At 36.6% G+C, this 21,763-nt stretch overlaps 2 protein-coding genes and 1 long non-coding RNA gene across 10 annotated transcripts in view; 2 read left to right on the top strand and 1 right to left on the bottom strand.

Moving 5' to 3' along the window:
- LOC309505029 (sialidase-3-like) overlaps positions 1–10,265 on the top strand; it is an 18,695-nt gene extending 8,430 nt beyond the window's left edge. The window contains exons 2-4 of one of the 5 annotated variants that reach the window (XM_082178388.1): positions 5,820–6,377; positions 7,476–8,786; positions 8,899–10,265. In XM_082178388.1, coding sequence (XP_082034514.1) covers positions 8,526–8,786; positions 8,899–9,846 — 1,209 coding nt within the window. In that variant the 5' untranslated portion in view covers positions 5,820–6,377; positions 7,476–8,525 and the 3' untranslated portion in view covers positions 9,847–10,265. Of the gene's footprint in view, positions 1–1,193; positions 8,787–8,898 lie in introns of those variants that run through there. The other 4 variants (XM_082178391.1, XM_082178387.1, XM_082178390.1 and 1 more) reach the window with 4 other exon arrangements.
- The window catches only part of LOC309505110, a 23,302-nt gene extending 2,709 nt beyond the window's left edge, over positions 1–20,593 (bottom strand). Inside the window, exons 1-4 of one of the 3 annotated variants that reach the window (XR_014208283.1) lie at positions 19,932–20,593; positions 19,408–19,464; positions 17,408–17,482; positions 16,692–17,317 (exon numbers count right to left, since the gene is read on the bottom strand). This is a non-coding gene — a long non-coding RNA (uncharacterized lncRNA). Of the gene's footprint in view, positions 1–16,691; positions 17,318–17,407; positions 17,483–19,407 lie in introns of those variants that run through there. The other 2 variants (XR_014208285.1, XR_014208284.1) reach the window with 2 other exon arrangements.
- On the top strand, positions 10,419–21,763 carry LOC309505058 (uncharacterized protein). 2 transcript variants are annotated; one of them, XM_082178437.1, is made up of 4 exons: positions 10,419–13,189; positions 13,783–13,888; positions 14,040–14,161; positions 20,851–21,763. In XM_082178437.1, the coding sequence occupies exons 1-4, from the start codon at positions 12,651–12,653 to the stop codon at positions 20,909–20,911; spliced, it is 828 nt and encodes a 275-aa protein (XP_082034563.1). In that variant the 5' UTR covers positions 10,419–12,650; the 3' UTR covers positions 20,912–21,763. The 2 variants fall into 2 exon arrangements, with proteins under 2 accessions (XP_082034563.1, XP_082034564.1); XM_082178438.1 differs by lacking the exon at positions 20,851–21,763 and having other exon boundaries at positions 14,040–14,512.

Here is a 21,763-nt window from a genome sequence, read left to right as displayed (position 1 = left end):
TTTACTGTTAGTAAGGTTATTAAAGTTATTAAATAATTTCCTCAGCCTTGTGACGTTCCAAACCTGTTTGACTTTCTGTCTGTGGAACCCAAAAGCAGATCTTAGGCATAATGCAACCCCTGTCACCGTTCAACATCACTGCATGAAACACAAGCATAAAAAAAAAAAAGTGTAATTCATTCAAACCATTCTTATGTACACTTGTCTAGTTCAATTCAATGCACCAATTTATGTAAAAATGGTTAAGCTCCAAAAATGTCCCAGAAAAGATCCTAAAAATAATCAACGAGATCACAACTCATGTGTTATGGGTTGTGTTGTAAGTCTTCTGAAGCCATATAATAGCTTTTTCCTTTTTTTTTTGTCGAAAAAGACTAAACTTGATGTTATAATTCAGGGTTCAAATGTCTTATATTCAAATGCATATGATTAAGGTATAGCCTATAAAAAATGCATAGCATTATTAGCTCCAAACCTGTGATATCATTTTTCTGAGTAACATGAATGAGATTTGAGAGCATGAGGGAAGATTTTCAGAGAATAACTGATTAAAAAAGTACACAGTCAAACAATACAATTTCACACAGAGAAAGTTTATAGTAATAAAGTACGTGCATGTGGTGTAGGTAACTTACTGTAATTCAATGTTGCCTCTGAAATGTTCAGATTATTTTAGAAATGTACTGGTTGTTCTGGGGAAACAAAAGAACAAAGCTGATTATTCACAACATAATATTTATTGACCAGTAAATGGCTTTAAAATGGTATTTGAGAGAATGAGGGCACCTGTAGTAAGTAAAGTTAGGCTAAACAAAAACAGACCAAACTATATTAACCTGCTTTTGTTATTCATAACAAACGCCAATGACGACAGCAGGAATCAGCTAAATTAGTTCGGCTATATCAGCAATTTGAAGACACAGTTTTACAGAATATGTTGAATTGAATGACTAAATCAATCTAAGACAATAAGTCAATAATTTCCATTTGTTCATTAACTTACGTTAGATCAACGTAGTTAGCATCGCGGCTAAAACCTTCATACCAGATACTGTGCAATAAACGAGTGGTAAACACTGTAAAAAAGTTGTAATGTATAATAAATTTAGCTTATATATGTGTGTGTTTGAATATATAGTGAGTAGACTCTGTATTTATATTTATTTGGCGAGTTTACAAACCTTGTAGCAGCTAGCGGAGAGCCGAACAAACGGCGGAAGCTTTGATGAGAGGAGCCGTTACCCGATGACGTCGTTCAGCTGAGCTTTGTTGCGCGCGAGCAGCGCGAGGATCACTGAAGCGACGACAGCTGAGGAATAGCAGCAGTTTCGTGACAGAATAAAACTTTTCTCCTCCTGGTTCTTCTTCTTCAAATAATAATTTATGAAGAAGTAGGTAAAAATGATTATTTTATTACTATTATTTATTCAATAATAATGAATGAATTCTTATTATTAATATTATTATAATTTAGTGTTGTTGTTTAAGGTTTAAATTAATCAATAAAATAGGCCTATAGATACTAAATAAATGTAAGCTACCCAGGTGAAAAAGACATAGGCTACTGTTAAATGTATTAAAAATGCATTAAAGTATATTTGTATTGTAGGCCTACTAAAAACACACTCAAGTACATTTTTAATAGTACGTCTTTTTCACCTGGGTATGTATACTGAATCAAACTTAAGTAGCTTATAATAATAATAATAGGATAATAATAATCTTATTCTGGCCTCACTGAACCATTGGGTTCCTCCAGATGCTGGCTTTAACATAAGAGATCTTCCAGGAACCACTTAAATGTTAAAAATCTTCCAATAACTCTTTTATCGCATTCAAGTTCCTCTATTTTCCCCCAAAGCACTTCGAGGTCTCATGGTAATGAAAAGGTGACTCCAGAACCTCTGAACTAAATACAAAGTGCTTAAAGGATCCCATAAGTTCCAGCAAGAACCTCAAAGATTGTCAATGCTCCTCCAGTAACCCTACTATAGGAGAAAGAGCTTTGAGGCACTTAAATTACATTTTGAAGTTCCTTGAGAATCCGACAGGATATTTGAGGCTCCTTTAGTTTTTACAGTGTACAGTATACCAAAAATATTTTTATTTTACAAATATGGGATTCTATGAAACACTAAAAATATTTACATAAAATGATTGATTCAATACATCTAAGACAGTTCAAACTCACCATGACATATTCTTTGATGAATGTAATCTCTGATGGCTTCAGTCGTGGAATGTCCATTTTCTCACAAACATCATGGAGCTCCTGAGGTTTCTCTTCAATGCAAGTTTTCATACGATCCATTGCATTATATGTAGAGTTCCAACGTGTTACATTAGGCACAACCAGCATGCATCCAAGTCTGTCTTTAATGTTGTCAGAAGCTTGGGTGCTTCTACTCTGCTTATTCCAAAGGCTTTGTCATTTGGCGAAAGCTGCCCTTGAAATCATTTTAAATGAAGAATCTTCCACAGCTGCCTCAGCATCTTTGGTTGCAACCAAGTGGAGAGAATGGCAGGCACAGCGTTGATGGGCTGGCAAGTGGTATCATCCATTTTGGTCTCTTGTAGAAATGCTGCAACATCAGTGAACTCAACATCTGCCTCTTCATCATTTTCTTCATCATCTTCAGTCACTTTTTCTTCAGCTGCGAACACACTAAATGCTTTTTACAAAATTTGAACCGTTGTCTGTAGTGGTTAACACAACTTTGTTTTGAATGCTGAATTCCATGTGGACACTTTCAAGTATCTCTGCCAGAGTGTCATAAGTGTGCCTTCCCTTGATCCTTCGGCAAGCTAAAGCCCCGGAAGAGATGGTAAGTGTGTCTGAATCTATCCAATGGACGGTGACTCCCAGATAGCTCTTGTGATTTGTAGACCATGCATATGTGGTTGTTGCTACAAATTCCTGCTCAGACAAAACTTTACACATATCTGCCTTCATGGAAATGTATTGATCCTCTAGCATTCTGACTAATGTCTTTCTAGACATCACATGCCTTGAAGGCAGTACCTGCTTGAATAATTCTTTAAATTCTGCCCTTTCAACAATACTGAGGGGATGAAGCCCTTGAATAACAAAATTCAGAACCAGCTTGTTGAATTTTTCCTGGGAAACTGGTGCCACCTCCCTCATGAAATACTGAATTGGTCTTGATGAGCTTGAGGAACTCTGTTCTTGAATGGAGGGTGTCGTTATCGTTTTACTGAATTGTTGCTGCATTCTCAGTAACTCATTCAGTTTAGTTGGATGCAGTCTCTGATAGGCATAGGATAAAGGGAAAAAAAATCAAAATGAGAAAGAAAAACACATTTTAAATGCCATACTTTTAAATTATTATTATGCAAGACAGAAATATATAAGCCTACTAATAATACAACTGCGCAACAACATAAAGGAATGTTTCCTTTTTATATTAATTTTCATTTTACACTAAGGTAGCTAAATGATAACACTTGTCTTAATTTCTCCACTTGAAAGGATTAAACACTTGAGCTTTTATTTTGGCGGAAAACTGTGATGAGACTCTATAACGTCTATTTACGTTTCTATAACATTAAAAACGCTTTTATATTACAAATCGAGTGAAATGCTGTAATTATCTGGATGCCCACACAAATGTTGGAAGTTATGTGAACGTTAAACAGCATAACTGGTATTTGAAAAATGCACGTTAAACTCGCTCACATGCAGTGATGGAGCTCGCAGAATTTACTGTGAAAGAAGAACGTGAATCACAAGCTGCTTGTGAGCACAGTTCGGTTCGCTCTGAAACCAGTCACAACAAATCTATACAGCAATTTAATTAGATCAAAGCCTTTGTCATTTTTTTGATTACATTTTTTGTTCAACTGACAAACACGATGGCGCAAACATTAGTGGTCTTTTATGTTCATTACCAAACTGGTGGACAGATCATGGCGGGTCATTGTAATTAAATCAGAAATCGAAATTTGATGTAACATAGAGAGCAATAAAGCAGAATAATTAATACATTTAAAATGGCCATTACTCACCTGTATGTGCGTCCTTAAATTTGTGCTTGAGGTCTTCGACGTAGACAGCGTTTTAAACTTTGGTTTGCAAAGATTGCATACAAAAGTGTAACCTTTACTTGTCGTTTCTTTGAGAGACATGAACTTGGACAAAAAAGGCCATGGGTAATTAACGTTAGTTGTTTCTCCATCCTCCAAATCTGCTGCCACGTCTTGCTCCATCATGGATAGTATGGGTGTGTCAACCCACTTCTGTACGTCAGTGATCCATTAGCCGCAAGATGCGTGATTAAACAACAGGTGGCGGTAATGGCAAAAAAATTAGTTTGTAATCTAACAAGAAGAAGAATATCCTTGCATCGCACTGATTCGCGCAGGCTCGACAAAACGCAATGTAGCTTTTGCTCGCGCTACACCGCTACTTGCTGCAAAAAGTAGTTAGCTACTGGAAAAGCTACACTGTTTAAAAAGCAACTGAGCTACTGCCAAGCTACTGAAAAATGTAGTTAAGTTAGTAGCGTTGCTACTTGTAGTTAACTACTCCCCAACACTGGTAATCTCCCCCTCGCATTCGTCACGGTGCCACTGAGTGTAAAAACGCGAAAGGCGAAACTTGAATTTCCAGGTATGTCCCTCTTTGTCTAATGTATTTTCAAGATGGATGAGTAAGGCTTGATTTCTTTCATGGAATCTACCTGAATAAATCATGTAAAATCCCCTAAATTATTTAGTCTATGATCACATTTTTTAAAAAAAATTTAGTGAAATATGCTTTTTTATTTTAAGTTGACTCTCAAAATTGTGTGAATTCAAGTGAATGGAAATGATCCATTTATATTTGATTTTGAGTTATAATGTATAATTAAAAGACTGTATGCTGCTAGTATAGCACATAAACACACTTGTTACTGCACTACCATCATAGCAAAGTTATTGCTCAATGAACAAAACAACATGCTTAAGAGCGTAAATATGCAGTTATTCACAACCTAACCAAAATCCCTACTCTTCTGCACAATAGTTACGATCAAAACTTGAACAGAATACAAATTCTTTCAAATGTCAAACATAACTGAACATTAAACAATGACAGATTTTTCCCTTTACTCAAAAACACATAAAATAACACTTCATTTCAATATTTTGTAAGGTTTGAGGGCGAACAAAACACAAATGAATCTTCCAGGTGATTTGTTCAAACATAATTCCACACAGAACTCAACACTCCAGACCCCAAATCACCAATCCAGAGCCATAAAATCCAGGCTCCAGCCAGTCTACGCTAAGAACTTTATGGCCATGCAAGCAACTAAAGGAAGAACGTTGTCAATGTTAGATGGTTTGGAAAAAACTGATTGGTTCAGAGATGGCAAAGCTCAGGGCCCGACCAAGATAATGGCAGAGGTTGCTTGATCCCACGACAGATATACAAAACAGACCTCCTTCTTCTTAAGGAACTCTGAATGACCCCAAGGTTGAAATCTCTTAAAACCACAGAGACTGAGACTTTACCTATAAAAATGCATAAAATCATCCCAAATAAATTCTTGATGGACTTATAATCAAACATCGTGCAACTACATAATTCTATATTGTGTCTACAACCTATATGTGTGTCTAATATGCTTAGATCCCATATAAGTCATGTAATTGTTATAAATATTAGATGTTTGAATGAAAGTGTGTCTCGTTTCCTATCAGTATGATCGTATGTTCTTAATTCAAAAAATGGCTTGATTGAAATCTGTGTAAAATGTTTTGTATTCTTATAATAGGAATGATGTCTAAACTGTGGCCTCTGTACTTTCTGCTAGAGCTGGAGAGTAAGGAGATCACAGATAACGCATGATTTACGATGAGAAGTGAAGAAAATGCCATCTCTCAAATAAAGACAGTGTCTAATTGGTCGAACTCATCCAGGAGGCTGGACAAACATTTGAGTTTAAAATCTTAGGACCCGAACAAAGCTTGGAGAAAAAGAAGAGTAGATTCGAAAACAATCATGGAGAAGCCATGACGGAGTAACCAGACAGACGAGTAACCATGTAGACAAGCAGACGAAAGAACCCAAATCAAGATCGGAAGAACATGGGTTAAACAGCTTCATTCAAGCCATCTAACTACTCTCGTCTCAATTTTCTTTCTTTTCTTAGTTTTCTTTTATTTTCCGTTGTGAGTCTCGGTTCTAAGTTAAGTTTTGCTGCAAAGTTTCGGTCCACGATTCGACTACAAAGCCTGCTTTCCAGCAACAAAGACTTTCCATCCATCCGCCAGGCAGCACATGTGATTGGCCGCCCAAGACATCTATCCAGAGACACCAGCCAATGAACCCGGGAAATCCCTTTTACGGGAATCCCCAAAAGCAAAAACAAGCAAGTAGCCTCCAGACTCTTAAACTGAACTGGTGCATTGATATAGATTTAATAACCCGCCTAAGAAACAATAGAAGGGTTAAATTAATGATTGATGGCTCATTCAGGTCATGTCTTATAAGTGCATATAGAAACTTGGGATTTCATCATCTCACTCTTAAAACTCATTCTTTCCTCACTCTCTTTCTTTCTGCAACTCATATGAATGTGTGTGCGTGTGTTTGTGTTAGATATTAGTTTTATGTGTTAGAATAATCAATAAAGTCTTGTTTGTATTTTAAAGAGAAGTGTTACTTGTGTTATGTGCTTACGAATTTAATGTCTTAAACTGCTGATCTAAGTTATCTTGCTAATAAATAGTGTTTCATTATAGTTTGGATATTTATATCCGCTGCAGAGCTGATAGTTGCGGCCGGTTCAAATGAACCCTGGATGAGCCAATTGCTCGGCCATAATAAGTGATTCTTTCGAATTCCCTATAAATTAATTAATAATTCCTTTTTAGCTAAATTGAACTGTCAGAATCACTACATTACATTTCAATTTACTCTCCATTTCCAGCCATGTGCAAAGCATGCTGGGAACTAATAATGGTGTCTATAAATAAAACGGCATAATTGAACTAATTCTATTAAAATAAATAGGTAGCCTTTTTTCCTTAATTTTATCAGCTTAATTGGTTCCTCAATTCAAGCCTCAAAACTGTATGTTTCCTTTAAAAAATAAGAAAATGTATCTCTTGGTTTTATTAGTGAAATGATTTCAATATTTTCTATACAACACTAAACCACAATTTTCTTAATAAAATGTACACAATATTTTTTATGAAAAGGACAAGACTCATGATTTTTTTTTTTTTTTTTTTTTTACAGTGTAAGCCAGTTGCTAGACATTTCTAGTGAGAGATATTTGAGGAAAAAAGCTACTAATTTTCCCAGTTCAACAGTCAAGGCTTAAGCTAGTCCCAGACTAAAATGCATGTTTGAGCTGTTTAAACTGAAAGCACCTTGCACTGACAAATCTCTATGTTTATAAAAGTGTCACCTTGTCCCAAGATGTGTTTGATCAATTTTGACAAATTCCAATGTTTCTTTATAGGGCACTAAAAATCTAAAAATCCAAAGATGTCCGAGTTCTGGTCCCCGTACAACTGATACTCAACTGCCATTGGCTCATCTGCGTTCGAGGGGAAGGGCTTACCAATGAACTAACAACAGGCTGAATGTCAAACGTGAGGGGGACCTCGTCGTCCATGCTGATAATATGATCCGGTGACACGTGTTCAGTTACCTGCTTTTCAAAGAACTCACAGAAACTGTCGACCTTGGCTTGGAAGTCTGCTGGCAGTTTCTGACACAGCGTTGTCAGTGCTCAGATAGAGAGGCGGTTGCATTGCATGAAGCGGTAACACCAAGAAGGCCCGTCTGCAAAGTCATTTATATTCATCTCCTTGGCAACTACCAGGGCGTGGAGACGTAACTGCACCGTTGACAAGCCTCTCCCGGCAGGCGTTGTTCAAGCACACATCTGTGGACTCGTTCCTCCAGCTCTGGCCATCTTACTTTCAGCCCGCGATTAGCTTTCTTTGTTTTCTTCATTACAGTTCGAGAACCTCTGCTTTTCGCCAGTCCCTCACAAGTTTCTCACTCACTCCAAACTATCTTTCTGCTGCTCGATTACCGTTTTCGGCTGCATATTTTACTACCTGCAGTTTGTAATCTGCAGAATAGGATTTTCTTTTGGGGGGCATTTTGTTTGTGTTCAGTCTTTCTCAGTTATCTTTAAGTTAATGTTTCAGTTAACAGTTTTTCAGTTTTCAGTTGTTTTCAGTAAAAAAATGTCAGGGGTACAGGAGCAGCATTGACTATAACTCGCAGGACCAGCCAAACTATGAAAAGAAGTGCAACGTATAGTCTGGGTTAGCCTAAAAGGGTTATTGTATAAAAGTTTTTACCCCCTTAATGAAAGTCTTTTTTTATCAAGCCAACATAATTCTGAGAAAAGGTCTAAAATCATTTTGATTTGATTTGAGTTGGTCTCTCAAGCAGTGTAATTCATACATTCATACACGTGGGAGAAGTGCACGGTGACACTGTAACTGATACCTCTACTATTTATTCTTTCTGTTTATAGGGCTAGAATTTTACAATGGGTAACAATACATCTTCAAACAGCAATACAAAACCTCTCGATCCAGTTCGTCTCGACAACACAAAACCAGAAACATTATTCGAACAGGAGGCAAAAGTTGGTGATAAGCAGGTGACGTACAGAATTCCAGCTCTCATCTATATCAGTGCCAAACAAACCTACCTTGCCTTCGCTGAAAAGCGGAAAACTCCTGACGACGCTGATGCAGAAGTGCTTGTGATGAAAAGAGGATTGTGGAAGAATGACAAGAATGTTGAGGTACTAGACACGTTTAACCAAAATCGTAAAATATTTTTCATAAAATACTATTTTCTTCACAACTGAACTATTTCATAGATTGTTTTCACATGATGTCATGTTTTTATTTCAGTGGGACAGTGGTCATCTGGTGCTCGATAAAGCTCGTCTAGAAAACCACCGCAGCATGAATCCATGTCCGGTCTATGAGAAAAATTCTAAAACGCTCTTCCTGTTTTTTATTTGTCTTCCCATTGGTGTCTCTGAAAAGGATCAAAAAAATGCAAAAAAGAACCAGGCACAACTTTGTTACATAACCAGTAAGGACACTGGCAGAAGCTGGAGTGATGTTAAGCCCTTGAAACATGTGATCAGTGAAAAGGAGAAAAACTGGGCCACCTTTGCTGTTGGACCAGGACATGGTGTTCAAATGGAGAACGGGCGACTGATTATCCCAGCATATGCATATTATTTTGATTCCAAGTGTTGTTCATCATGTTGTTCATCATGTTGTTCATCATGTTGTTCATCATGTTGTTCATCATGTTGTTGCCTCGAATCACGTGCATTTGCATTCTACAGTAAAGATGAAGGAATCACTTGGCATGTAGGAGAACAAATGAAAGGTGAGTCTGTTGAGTGTCAGATGGCTGAGATCAAAGACAACACACTGTACTGCAATGCTCGAACTGCATCCGGCCACAGAGTCGAGGCTCTAAGCAGGAGTGGTGGAAAAACTTTTAACAAGCCTACTAAATCTGAACAGCTGACAGAGACTGGTGATGGTTGCCAAGGCAGTGTGCTGAAAATTATTTTCCCTGATCAGAGAACATGGCTGCTCTATTCTCATCCATCTGATACAAATACGAGAAAGGATCTCACAATCTATGTGAATAAATCACAGTCGAATACCATGCAATGGGAACCCATAAAGTGCATCAATAAAGATCCAAGTGGATACTCAGATCTGGCAGAGTGTGAGGATAAAAAGTACTTTGCCTGTCTCTTTGAATGTGGTCAGAAAAGTTATGAAGAAAAGATAGCCTTCAAGATTTCCGATGTCAACAACACTACGGATTAACCAAGTTCATGTTGCAAAAATGAAAAAAGGTCATGTCTTTTAATATGATTTTCTTTTTTTCGGCTAGAGTTAATTTGTTTATTAATGAAAATGTCTGAATGTTAGAAAATCAAGTTGGAAATACATCAGTTTCTTAATTCAAATAGCAAATGATCATAACCAACCAAATATGCTTTTGTTATTTTAAGTGTAAAATTATTCTAAGTGCCAATAATTCTGAAGTATTCCATTTTAAACCCTATATATTCCATTCACCTGAATTATTCAGTATGTAAACAGTAAACATATTTTCATTAGTTTAGCTATATTCTTTGGTAATTTCATAACATTACATAAAAATAAAATAATTACATTCTCTGAATGATGTTGAAAACTGTCTTTGTAAAATACTTATATGGAAAATAAATGGAATCTAAGAATAGACTCTTACACCGTGTCAAAATCCATTAGGGCCGGTTCACACAGAACACATTTTTGCATTTAAAGACATGGGCCCTATTTTAACGATCTAAGCACATGGTCTAAAGCGCAGGGCACAAGTGCAGTTAGGGCGTGTCCAAATCTGGTCTAAAAGGGTTGTCTCTCTGTTCTCCTAATGAGTAATGGGGGTGTTCTGAGTGTAACGTGCAATAAACCAACCAGAGGCTCATCTCCCATTCCCTTTAAAAGCCAGTTGCCCTTGCACCATGGCGGATTCTCTATTTACATTTTTCATTTTTTTTCATTTATTCTTTATTTGAAAGGGGACAGTGTACATTAATCAACATTAAAACAATGTAAATGTACCCGAGTTAGCTCAAAAGTGCTAATTTTCCTCGGTAGTCCCCCAGCCAGATGTAAAACAGGCAGCCTTTAAAAATAATCACAAGTATAAAATCACAAGATAAAATTACATACAACACATTGTGGTTAATAAATACAATTCATGTAAAATAATCATATAATGTTTAAATGCACACCAAGAGCATTAGTGCCCACAAGTTTGGCTCTCTACAAGCCATTTTTTTTTTTTTTTTTCATTCTTTTTGAAAGAAAAGAATGACAAAGACTCTCTGATGGTTTCCGGCACTGTGTTCCATTGCTGAACTGCTCTTACGGAGAAGACAGCCTGACCAAAAGCTGTTTTTCTCCGGGGGATAATGCAGTTTTCCCTCACTGCCCCTCTGGTTACCCTAACCTCACTGGATCTAAAATGTATAAAATCACATAGTGGAGGAAGGTGCTAAACCATGTCTGATTTTATAAAATAAACAAATGTTTTTGAAGTTAATGAGATTATCCCAGGTAAATAACTGATATTTCCTCAGAATACTACAATAGTGGAAGTGGTATGTTTTTTTTCCAGTATTTTTAATGCTTGTTTGTATAATATTTCTAATGGTTTTATTGTTGTAGCGTGAGTATTGGACCAGCTTATTAAACAATATGTTATGTGGGATAAAATCATGGAAAAAAAAATATATATAATTTAGCAGCTTCTGTTGAAAGGAAGTCTCTAATGAATCTGAAGTTTGCTAGACTGAACTTAATCCTATTACTAACGTTTTTGATGTGAGTTTTGAAGTTGAGGTTTGAGTCTATATGTAATCCTAAATATTTATATTCTGTGACGACCTGTAATCTTTCTCCAGATATTAAAATTTCAGGTTTTATATTTAAATTGTTTTTTGAAAAGAACATGGTTACTGTTTTAGATATGTTCAATTGCAAACTGTAAAAATAAAAGGTGCCTGGAGGAACCTTTTGGGGTTCTTCACTTTGCCACACCGGTGGAACCGTCTGTAGATCCTCTAGGCACCCTTTAAAAAGGGGCGGTTCTCTGAAGAACCACACAAGTTTCCTGAGGAACTCTTATATAAATCACTGTGTGGAACCACTTTGGGTGCCTCCAGGAACCAAATTTCATTTTTTAAAAATATTTAATTTCATGTTGTTACTATGGTTACCTTTGACTTCTATTATAATAAACAAATTGAACCAAATACAAAATAAGAAATGTTTATTACATATTTTATATTCATTTTTATACATACACTTCCATACACATGGGAAAAAAAGCTAACTATAGATTAATATCAATGAATACACAAAAAAATTGTATAATACATAAGCAACATGAATAATCAACCAAGTATATGCAATAGGCTATACAAGAAAAGACATTTCAACAAAATGCATGGAAACATGGATCCTAACCTTTATCTCTATACAGAAATCTCTGATGATTAGTTATTCAGCTATTTTGAATCATAAATTGTTGAAGTCTGGGATGCCGTGAGACTGGAGACTGTAATGTACACTATGCCTTTTGAAAAGCTTAAATGTGTGACTTGAATCAACAGTGTTCATAAATGGTTGTTGAGTATTCTCATGAAACAAGATAGAGGAAGTAGAGGTAGAGATGGAGAAGTAGAATTCCAGTCATTTCAATAAGAATCCACACGATCAGCAATTTCGTTTGTGGTCAGAAATGTCACACCGCAAGTCTTAATGCTCAATTCTGATTTCTTGCTCAGATCCGATTTTTTGATTGGCTGTTCACATTACCTTTTACAATGTGACCTATATCTGATTGCAGTGTGAACTGTTTGAGGTTTCAAACTAACCCGCATGCGCAAAAGAACAATAACAATGACATCAGACGCAGCACGCGGTTCGGGAGATTATGGAGGAAGTAAGCATATTCGCATTTATTTCAAAATGTTTGTGTAATGGAAGCCGTAACATTAATGAGCAGGTGCTGAGGAGGAGAAGAACGAAGAGAAAGAGAGCAAAATTGGCGGATCAAAACCTTTTTCGGGTTTATGGCTGCAAATTCACTACAGAGGTCTGTGTGGATGCGTCGACGAAGCCAGGAGTGGTGGGAATGTGATGTGAATAGTTTCACTGAGACGCTGTTTTTTGAAAACTTTAGGATGTCGAGGGCAACTTTTGATTATATCTGTCAGCGCCTCTCCTCAAGACTCCTACGGCAGGACACTCAATTTAGGCGACCCATCTCCGTGCGGAAACGTGTAGGAGTTGGGCTGTATTGGCTGGCAACGGGGGTCAGTTACCGCACGATGGGTAACCTGTTTGGCATTGCCAGGTCTTCTGTTTTTTTGCAATTTTGCAAGGCCGTGCGCCAAGTCCTCATGCCCGAGTTCATAAAACTGCCCGAAGGAGACGCCCTCTGGGAGGTCCTACAAGGCTTCCAAATGAGGTGTGGTTTTCCACAGTGCGCTGGAGCAATTGACGGGAGTCATATCCCCATCATTGCCCAAGAAGAAAACCACGTCGACTACTTCAATCGCAAAGGATGGCATTCTGTCCTTCTGCAGGGAGTTGAAGATCATCAGTTCTGGTAAGCCTTCTACAATTATGAAAATAATCTATCCTGGATTTTTTTTTTTTTTTTTTTTTTTTTTGTGTTAGCCGTCAGTGAGTGAAAAGTCTGATTTAGGTTTATAAAATAGTTAAATAATGCTGCCTTGTGATACAATTATGTGGTATGGCAAGCCGCTTTAACATTTAATCATTTAAATCTATAGTCTCTATTTTCATGCTAGCACTTATTTTTTTTAGATATTATCTATTCCATTAAGTACTAGGAATTATTCATTAGCTAAATAAATACGTACTAGTACTTAATGGAATAGATACTAGTATCTAAAAAAATAAGTACTAGCATGAAAATTTAGACTGGTGGGTTTCAATGATTAAATGTTAAAACGGTTTGTCATAGTATGGCTTGTCATTAGCCCTACTGATATTAAAATATGATAGCCCCTCTGTGTTTACAGTAGCCATCTTTGTTTTGCAACCCCCTACCGATCATTTAAAAATTTGCCTATATTTAAATGTTTCACAGTGCAGTAATAACTGATTTGTGTTTCTTTTCATAATTGTTTACATGGACAAAATTATAAAATAACACATCAATTGTCCCCATAACAGTTTCACCAACATCTACACGGGATGGCCTGGAAGTGTCCATGATGCCAGGGTTCTTAGGAATCCCTGTGTCTTTGCAATGGCAGAGAGAGGGGAGCTTTTTCCACCAGTAAGTTGTTCTATAACAATCATGCACACATGTATACACACACACTCAAATCCTATTTGGAAACAGTACCATCTTAGTATAAAAGACATTAAAATGTTTCAAGAAACATATTATAACATCTAATAAATTCAACTTCTCTTATTTTCCAAAGGACACAGTGGAGATCAACGGTGTCCAAGTACCGATCATGCTGCTGGGTGACCCGGCATACCCCATGAGGAGCTGGCTTATTAAAGGGTACACTGACACAGGGAACCTGACAGAGCAGCAACGGTACTTTAACGAGCGACACAGCATGCTGCTGAGCCAACAAGAGTCAGAGAGGCACTGACAGAGTTTTTTTACAGCCAACGCTGATTCACATAAGAAACTTTATTTGACAATGTTTAAACATAACATTCTCAAAGTGTAGATCAACAAAAAAAAACTGTTTTCAATACTAATGATGAAATGGTCAGTTTTGTTCTAAAAAAAAATAAATAAATAAAATGAAATGCATCCCTGTAAAATTAGTTTCCACACAATAATTTTTCTTGGCTAAAAAATAAGAAAACCTGCTAACTTCCATGTTCTACTTTGAATAATTACTCTGAAAACTCAAAATAAAAATTATTCTTCTATAGTGCAAGTCTCTTTTGGTTTAGTAACGCTATATAACGTTCAAATTGTAACCTGAAATCAAACTGTCAAATATAATCTGACCTGTTATTTATCTTTATAATGATGTATACACTTTGCATAGATTGACCAACAATACTGAAAGCAATTCACAATATTGGATCTGATTTACTTTTCCTCATCATCTGGAGGTCGGTAGAATGGTGGATGTCCTGAGGCCTGGCTGAAAGGCTGCTGAACTGGACCTTGAGGGTGTGCTGACACCTGGCTGAAGGACTGAGGTAGATCTGGAGGATGTGCAGGGGGATGGGTGAAAGGTTGAGAAAGGCCAGATCTTGCAGAAAAGATAGAGGCTGGTTGGTTGTCTCGTTACATGGTGGCGGCTGAGGTGAACCCATGCTAAATTTCGGGGGCTGAGTAAAGTTGTAAAAGGTAGGCTGAGGCGGCAGTTGTCTTGGGTTGTACTGTGAGGGCTGGACTGGTGCTTGGTAGATAGGTGGAAATGGGGAATTTGACCTTGCAAGAAACTGTGTGAACATTGAGAGCATTTTGAGCTCATGCTCATTCTGTGCTGCTTGCATTTTCAGTTGAAGCTCAGTGTCGTCTGTATTGTTGAGGGCACTGCTGATCTTTTCAGCGAAGATTTCCAGTGTTGCTTCCATCTTGGTCTTCCTTTTCCTGCTCTTGGCAGATGTAGCTGTAAGAAAGAGGAGAAAGTGTTTGGCCATAATTAAAAAAATAAACAGTTATGCTTGGAGGGTAGACATGAGTATAAGTAAAAACTTAGCAGTAATACAGTACAGTAATAGCAGAATCCAAAAACAGTAATGGATGGGTTAGCGAAGTAGCAACAGCCTGATAAAAACATGATGATTCTTACTTCCAGAGGACTTGGTGGCTGTTGTGCTTCTTCCAGTGGTCTCTGTAATGCATGCAGCTGATGAGCTTTCTCCAGATGTAGATGGTGCAGATCCAGAAGACACAGAAGGTGCAGAAGATGCAGATGGGAGTGACTCTGTGCTTGTATCATCTGGTGCAAGCAAACATATCATGTACTGCTGTAATGTGATGTATTCAATGCAAATATTATGAGCTGTTTCACGTTACCAATTTACTTAACACCCTCAACACACACACGTTACCCTGAGAAGATGAGGATAACATGGTAGCTCCCCTCCTTATAAGTTATAATATGAGATTTGGTTATGAGCCAGGTTACCAGTGCACTGGATCAGATCGTAGATAGACTGTACATTTTTGAATGTCGAGCCCGATCTCATTAAAGTGCGTATCTATAACGGTTACCAGAAATTAAATTTATCGTGCCATTTATACGCCTTAATTTGTTTTTGCGTTTATAATATGCACTTTATTGTGTGTAATACACACGCACACTAATCCTATTTGCAGTGTGCATATGCACACACACACACAAAAATAATAATAATAAAAAAAAAAAGCCTGTTTAAATGGTACGAGAAATTAAATTTGTGATATAGATACGCACTTTCATGAGTGTTTGGAGCGACAGTCACGTAAAGGGTACAAGTCTCTGCTTCTCTGGTGTGTTTCCCAGTTGTGCAAAGAAAACTGGGAGCAGCTGACTGACTCGTTTATTCTGTGAACGCTAGTCTCTTTCAACAGTATATGCGTAGGTTATGTATGTCAAGACTGAAAACATAACGTTACCTGTCTCGCCATCTATATCCAGGCTGTCTGTCGAACTCCTCTGAGTTTCAGGCTCCTCTTCACCTGCTTCGTAGCTATCCAGCAGCTCCAACGGCTGACAGCTGGGTTTATCGCCCATAACACGGCTAATTTCGTTATAAAATGGGCAAGTGATGCGACCACGACCGCTTCGTTGTTAGAATCATTTGCTTCTTTAAATTTACTTTTAAGACTCTTCACCTTTCTTTGACACTGCAGCCACGTTCTCCTGTGTCCCCGTTCTTCCATTTCGTGTGCAATTTTTTCAAAAACGGAGCGGTTACGGTAGGATCCTTCTAGTTTAGCTTGAATTGAAGTATCTCCCCATATACTAATTAGGTCTAACACCTCACTCTCCCTCCATTGACTCGCTCCATCGCTGTTCTCCATATCTAGTCAAGTATTTAATGTTAGGCTACTGTCTGTGTCTGTTGTGTGTAAGGCTTCGCCAGCGCATAATTGTGACAAATGTCGACGTAGATTGACGTAAAAGTCGCATCAAATCCGCCTTGGTTGTTCACACTGCGGTCGCATTGAAAAAAATCAGATATGGTTCTGATTCAGTACCACATATGTATGTGGTCTAAATCTGATTTGAAAAAATCAGATCTGGCCTAGATTTGAGTGTTCACACTACCTATGAAGAAGTCTGACCTGGTCACTTGACCCCCAAAAAATCAGATTTGGGCCATTTTTGCCTGCAGTGTGAACTGGGCCTATGGGACCAAGTTGGTTACTGGAATTCGCTAGATTTGACCAACAGAAAGCTGCTTGAAAGTGACTCCTGTGTGAGCTGTGCTTCATACATTACGTCACTACACTGCTGACAATGATCAATGGACTTTTTTGCCCGTGTAATTTCACGAAATTCAAAAATGTGACCGCACCTTTACTCGCTGCAACATAAAATGCAATCAATAATAAAATCTTCACAAGGGACATGTGAGGTACTTAAATAGTTCGAAAAGTGAAAAGGTACAGCAGATTCGTTTTCCGTTTGTTTTTCCTCTTTTCTGGTGGATGGTCCAGGCACTTCAGTGATTTTCGGGTCTACAGGAGGATTTTTATTCTTGTTCAAACTTGTATTTCAGCTTACCGAGATCCCTGCAAAGTACAACATTTACTGTTAATAAGGTTATTAAAGTGATAGTTGTCAAATTTAAATAATTTCCTCAGCCTCGTGACGTTCCAAACCTGTTTGACTTTCTGTCTGTGGAACCCAAAAGCAGATCTCAGGCATAATGCAACCCCAGTCACCATTCAATTTCACTCCATGAAACAAGCAGAGAGAAATTGTGTAAATCATTCATGAAACCATTCGGTAACACTTTAGAATACTGTATCTTACTTACTGCATAACTAATAAGTAATTATTGAAGAACTAATAGGTAATTATTCATTAACTACTTCTTCACTACTGTTAACTACTAAGGAAGATGTGTTAACTAATCAGTATGTAATATATTTTTATGATTGTGTTAAGTAACAGTTAGTTATCAATAACTAATGAATTATGTCATAACTCTTGAAGAAGAACTACTAATTATCTACTAATTAAGGTTCAAGAAAAATAACTAAGAAGTAACTACTAATGAACAGTCAAACAAAACTAACCTCAGATTAGTTTTTATATTTTATATACAGTACTGTGTGTGTGTGTATTCCTCAACATAGAATGCCATTGAGTAAATTCATGTTTGAGGCAATGACTGAGGGAAACTGAAAATATAGGGAACTTATTAGTAATTCATAAATAATTATCAAATAATTCTGCAGGAATTAGGCTACTTATAACCTGAAACAATATTCTAAAGTGAGAATATAGGGAACTCATTAGTAATTAATAAATAATTATCAAATAATTATCCAGGAATTAGGCTACTTATAACCTGAAACAATATTCTAAAGTGAACATATAAGGAAATTAATTGGTAATTAACAAATAATCATTAGATAATTCTTCAGGAATTACTTGGAACCTGGAACAGTATTCTAAAGTGAGAATATAGGGAACTCATTAGTAATTAATACAGAATTACCACATACTTCTGACTCAAATCAAACTTACTGTAAAAAAAACACATTATTAACGGTATTATCTAAACCTTTGTAAAATAGATAAGTTATCATACATTATGATACATTTTGCTAATTAAATCAAAAGTTTGCTTATTTGCAGATCAATATATAGCCTAGTAAATGTCTGCACTTATCTTTCTTATTAGTGCTGAAGAATGACTAAAACTGGCTAGAAAAAAACAAAAAAACATTGATCAGTGCTTTTTACTTAAATAATTACCTTTGTACTTTTACTAAGGTAATTTTGAAAATGAATAGGCCAATAGTTTATCATTTTACTGGAGTAATATTTTATTGGGTTATCTGTACTTTTACTCAAGTACTTGATTTGTGTACTTCATCCACCACTCCACTGCTAAAATAAAACGGTTTATTGTAGTGACTACTGTGTATGACTGTTCATAGTTACTTCTTAGTTATTTTTCTTGAACATTAATTAATAGATATAATAGTTCTTCAAGAGTTATGACATAATTCATTAATTATTGATTAACTAACTGAAACTTAACACAATCATACAATTCTATTACATACTAATTAGTTAACACATCTTCCTTAGTAGTTAACAGTAAAGTGTTAATAAAGAATTACCTATTAGTTCCTCAATAATTCCTTATTAGTTATGCAATAAGTAAGATACAGTATTCTAAAGTGTTACCAACCATTCTTATGTACACTTGTGTAGTTCAATTCAATGCAACAATTTATGTAAAAATGGTTAAGCTCCAAAAATGTCCCAGAAAAGATCCTAAAAATAATCAAATGAGTTCACAACTCATGTGTTATGGATTGTGTTGTAAGTCTTCTGAAGCCATACAATAGCTTTTTCCTTCTTTTTTTGTCGAAAAAGACTAAACTTGAAGTTAATTCAGAGTTAAAATGTCTTATATTCAAATGCAAATGATAAAGATATAAGAAAAAAATGCATAGCATTATTGGCGCCAAACCTGTGATATTATTTTTCTGAGTAACATGAATGAGATTTGAGAGCATGAGGGAAGATTTTCAGAGAATAACTGATTAAAAAAACACAAGTACACAGTCAAACAATACAATTTCACACAGAGGAAGTTCACAGTAATAAAGTACGTGCATGTGGTGTATAGGTAACTTACTGTAATTCAATGTTGCCACTGAAATGTTCAGATTATTTTAGAAATGTACTGGTTGTTCTGGGGAAACAAAAGAACAAAGCTGATTATTCACAAATATTTATTGACCAGTAAATGGCTTTAAAATGGTATTTGAGAGAATGAGGGCACATGTAGTAAGTAAAGTTAGGCTAAACAAAAACAGACCAAACTATATTAACCTGCTTTTGTTATTCATAACAAACGGCAAAGACGACAGCAGGAATCAGTTAAATTAGTTCGGCTATATCAGCAATTTTAAGACACAGTTACAGAATATGTTGAATTGAATGACTAAATCAATCTAAGACAATAAGTCAATAATTTCCATTTGTTCGTTAGATCAACGTATCTAGCATCGCGGCTAAAACCTTCATACCAGATACGGTGCAATAAACGAGTGGTAAACACTGTAAAAACGTAGTATTGTATAATAAATTTAGTTTATGTGTGATTGAATATATAGTGAGTAGACTCTGTATTTATATTTATTTGGCGAGTTTACAAACCTTGTAACGGAGAGCCGAACAAACGGCGGAAGCTTTGATGAGAGGAGCCGTTGCGGCGTTACTTTCAATTCAAACCCGATGACGATCAGCTGAGCTTTGATGTGCGCGAGCAGCGCGAGCATCACTGAAGCGACGACAGCAGAGGAACAGCAGCAGTTTCGTGACAGAATAAAACTTTTAACTTAAAACTTTTCTCCTCCTGGTTCTTCTTCATATTATTAATATTATTATTATTTAGTGTTGTAGTTTAAGGTTTAAATTAATCAATAAAATAGGCCTAGATACTAAATAAATGTAAGCTACCCAGGTGAAAAAGACGTAGGCTACTGTTAAATGTATTACAAATGCATTAAAGTATATTTGTATTGTAGGCCTACTAAAAACACACTCAAGTACATTTTTAATACATTTAATAGTAGCCTACGTCTTTTTCACCCAGGTATGTATACTGAATCAAACTTAAGTAGCCTATAATAATAATAATAATAGGATAATAAAAATATTATTCTGGCCTCACTGAACCATTGGGTTCCTCCAGATGCTGGCTTTAACATAAGAGATCTTCCAGGAACCACTTAAATGTTAAAAGATCTTCCAATAACCCTTTTATCGCATTCAAGTTCCTCTATTTCCCCCCAAAGCACTTCGAGGTCTCATGGTAAAGGTGACTCCAGAACCTCTGAACTAAATACAAAGTGCTTAAAAGATCCCATAAGTTCCAGCAAGAACCTCAAAGATTGTCAATGCTCCTCCAGTAACCCTACTATAGGAGAAAGAGCTTTGAGGCACTTAAATTACATTTTGAAGTTCCTTGAGTATCCGACAGGATATTTGAGGCTCCTTTAGTTTTTACAGTGTATGGCTAACCAAATTATATGTGTGGCATGTTTTTTGTTTGTGTTTGTTTTGGTCTCTGCAGGCCGAGTCAGACTGCCTTTCTTAAAGCCAACCAAGAAGGAAACGGACAACTCTTGCCTTAAGGATGCCGTGCGGTCCAGCGTGGCCTAAACAGGCCCAGGGCAGGAGGCTTCGAAGCATCCAGGACATGTGCTCACTCCAGCATCAAGGACAACTTCAGGAGTTCAGTGACGTCATTCAACACGGACGAAGTCCCTCGCAACTTTCACCATGTGCTCTTTGTGTCCTGCCGGCCCAGAACGTGTAGGCCACAATCTGCACTCCAGCCATGAGAACAGCGACAATACCAGTTCATCCTATCTTCTTCATCCAACGGAGAAGAAACGATTGCAACTTGCACCGTGACTTTTGACACTCAAGGACCCCACGACGAATTCAATCTTCAACCACTTCAAGAACTGACCATGCAAGTACAGTATATCAATTTAATGAGGTGTTCTGAAAATGATCAGCTGATGGTTCTTTTCATACTGAAATAGATCTGGCTCCATAGTTCTATTTCCTGTTTCCGGTTCCACATCACTCACCCCTTTACCTATGCATGTATGTATGGATGTATGAATGTATTTATGTTTGTTTAGTGTTAGTTATGTTTGTGATTTAGTTAATAAAACTTGTGCACAATTATGAATTTGATTTCTGATCCTCTGTTTGCATACAAAGTCCCTTTTACGATTTTGATCTTGTTACAGTATGCTCTAATTTCTGTACATGCTAAGGAATAATTATTTTTCCGTGACCATGGAAGATACACTTTTCTTAGAATAAATGAATAATCAAAGAGTTCGTTGGAACTGATTAATTGATTGTAATATTAATTAGCTTACCTCAAAGTTAATCTAATTAACTGACCCAAATATTAATAATTAATCATAATTAGTAATTATGGATTATTATTAATATTTCCCCTTTGA

The sequence above is a fragment of the Leuciscus leuciscus genome (assembly GCF_965113295.1).
Source record: "Leuciscus leuciscus genome assembly, chromosome: 8".
NCBI classification, from domain to species: domain Eukaryota; kingdom Metazoa; phylum Chordata; class Actinopteri; order Cypriniformes; family Leuciscidae; genus Leuciscus; species Leuciscus leuciscus.
This window is presented reverse-complemented; position numbering and strand designations above follow the sequence as displayed.

Coding starts and splice junctions, on each gene's coding strand:
- LOC309505058 (XM_082178437.1), top strand. CDS start 12,651: ATGGCTGCAAATTCACTACAGAGGTCTGTGTGGATGCGTCGACGAAGC. Junction 13,889..14,039: donor GAGGGGAGCTTTTTCCACCA/GTAAGTTGTTCT, acceptor TATTTTCCAAAG/GACACAGTGGAGATCAACGG. Junction 14,162..20,850: donor AACCTGACAGAGCAGCAACG/GTACTTTAACGA, acceptor TGGTCTCTGCAG/GCCGAGTCAGACTGCCTTTC.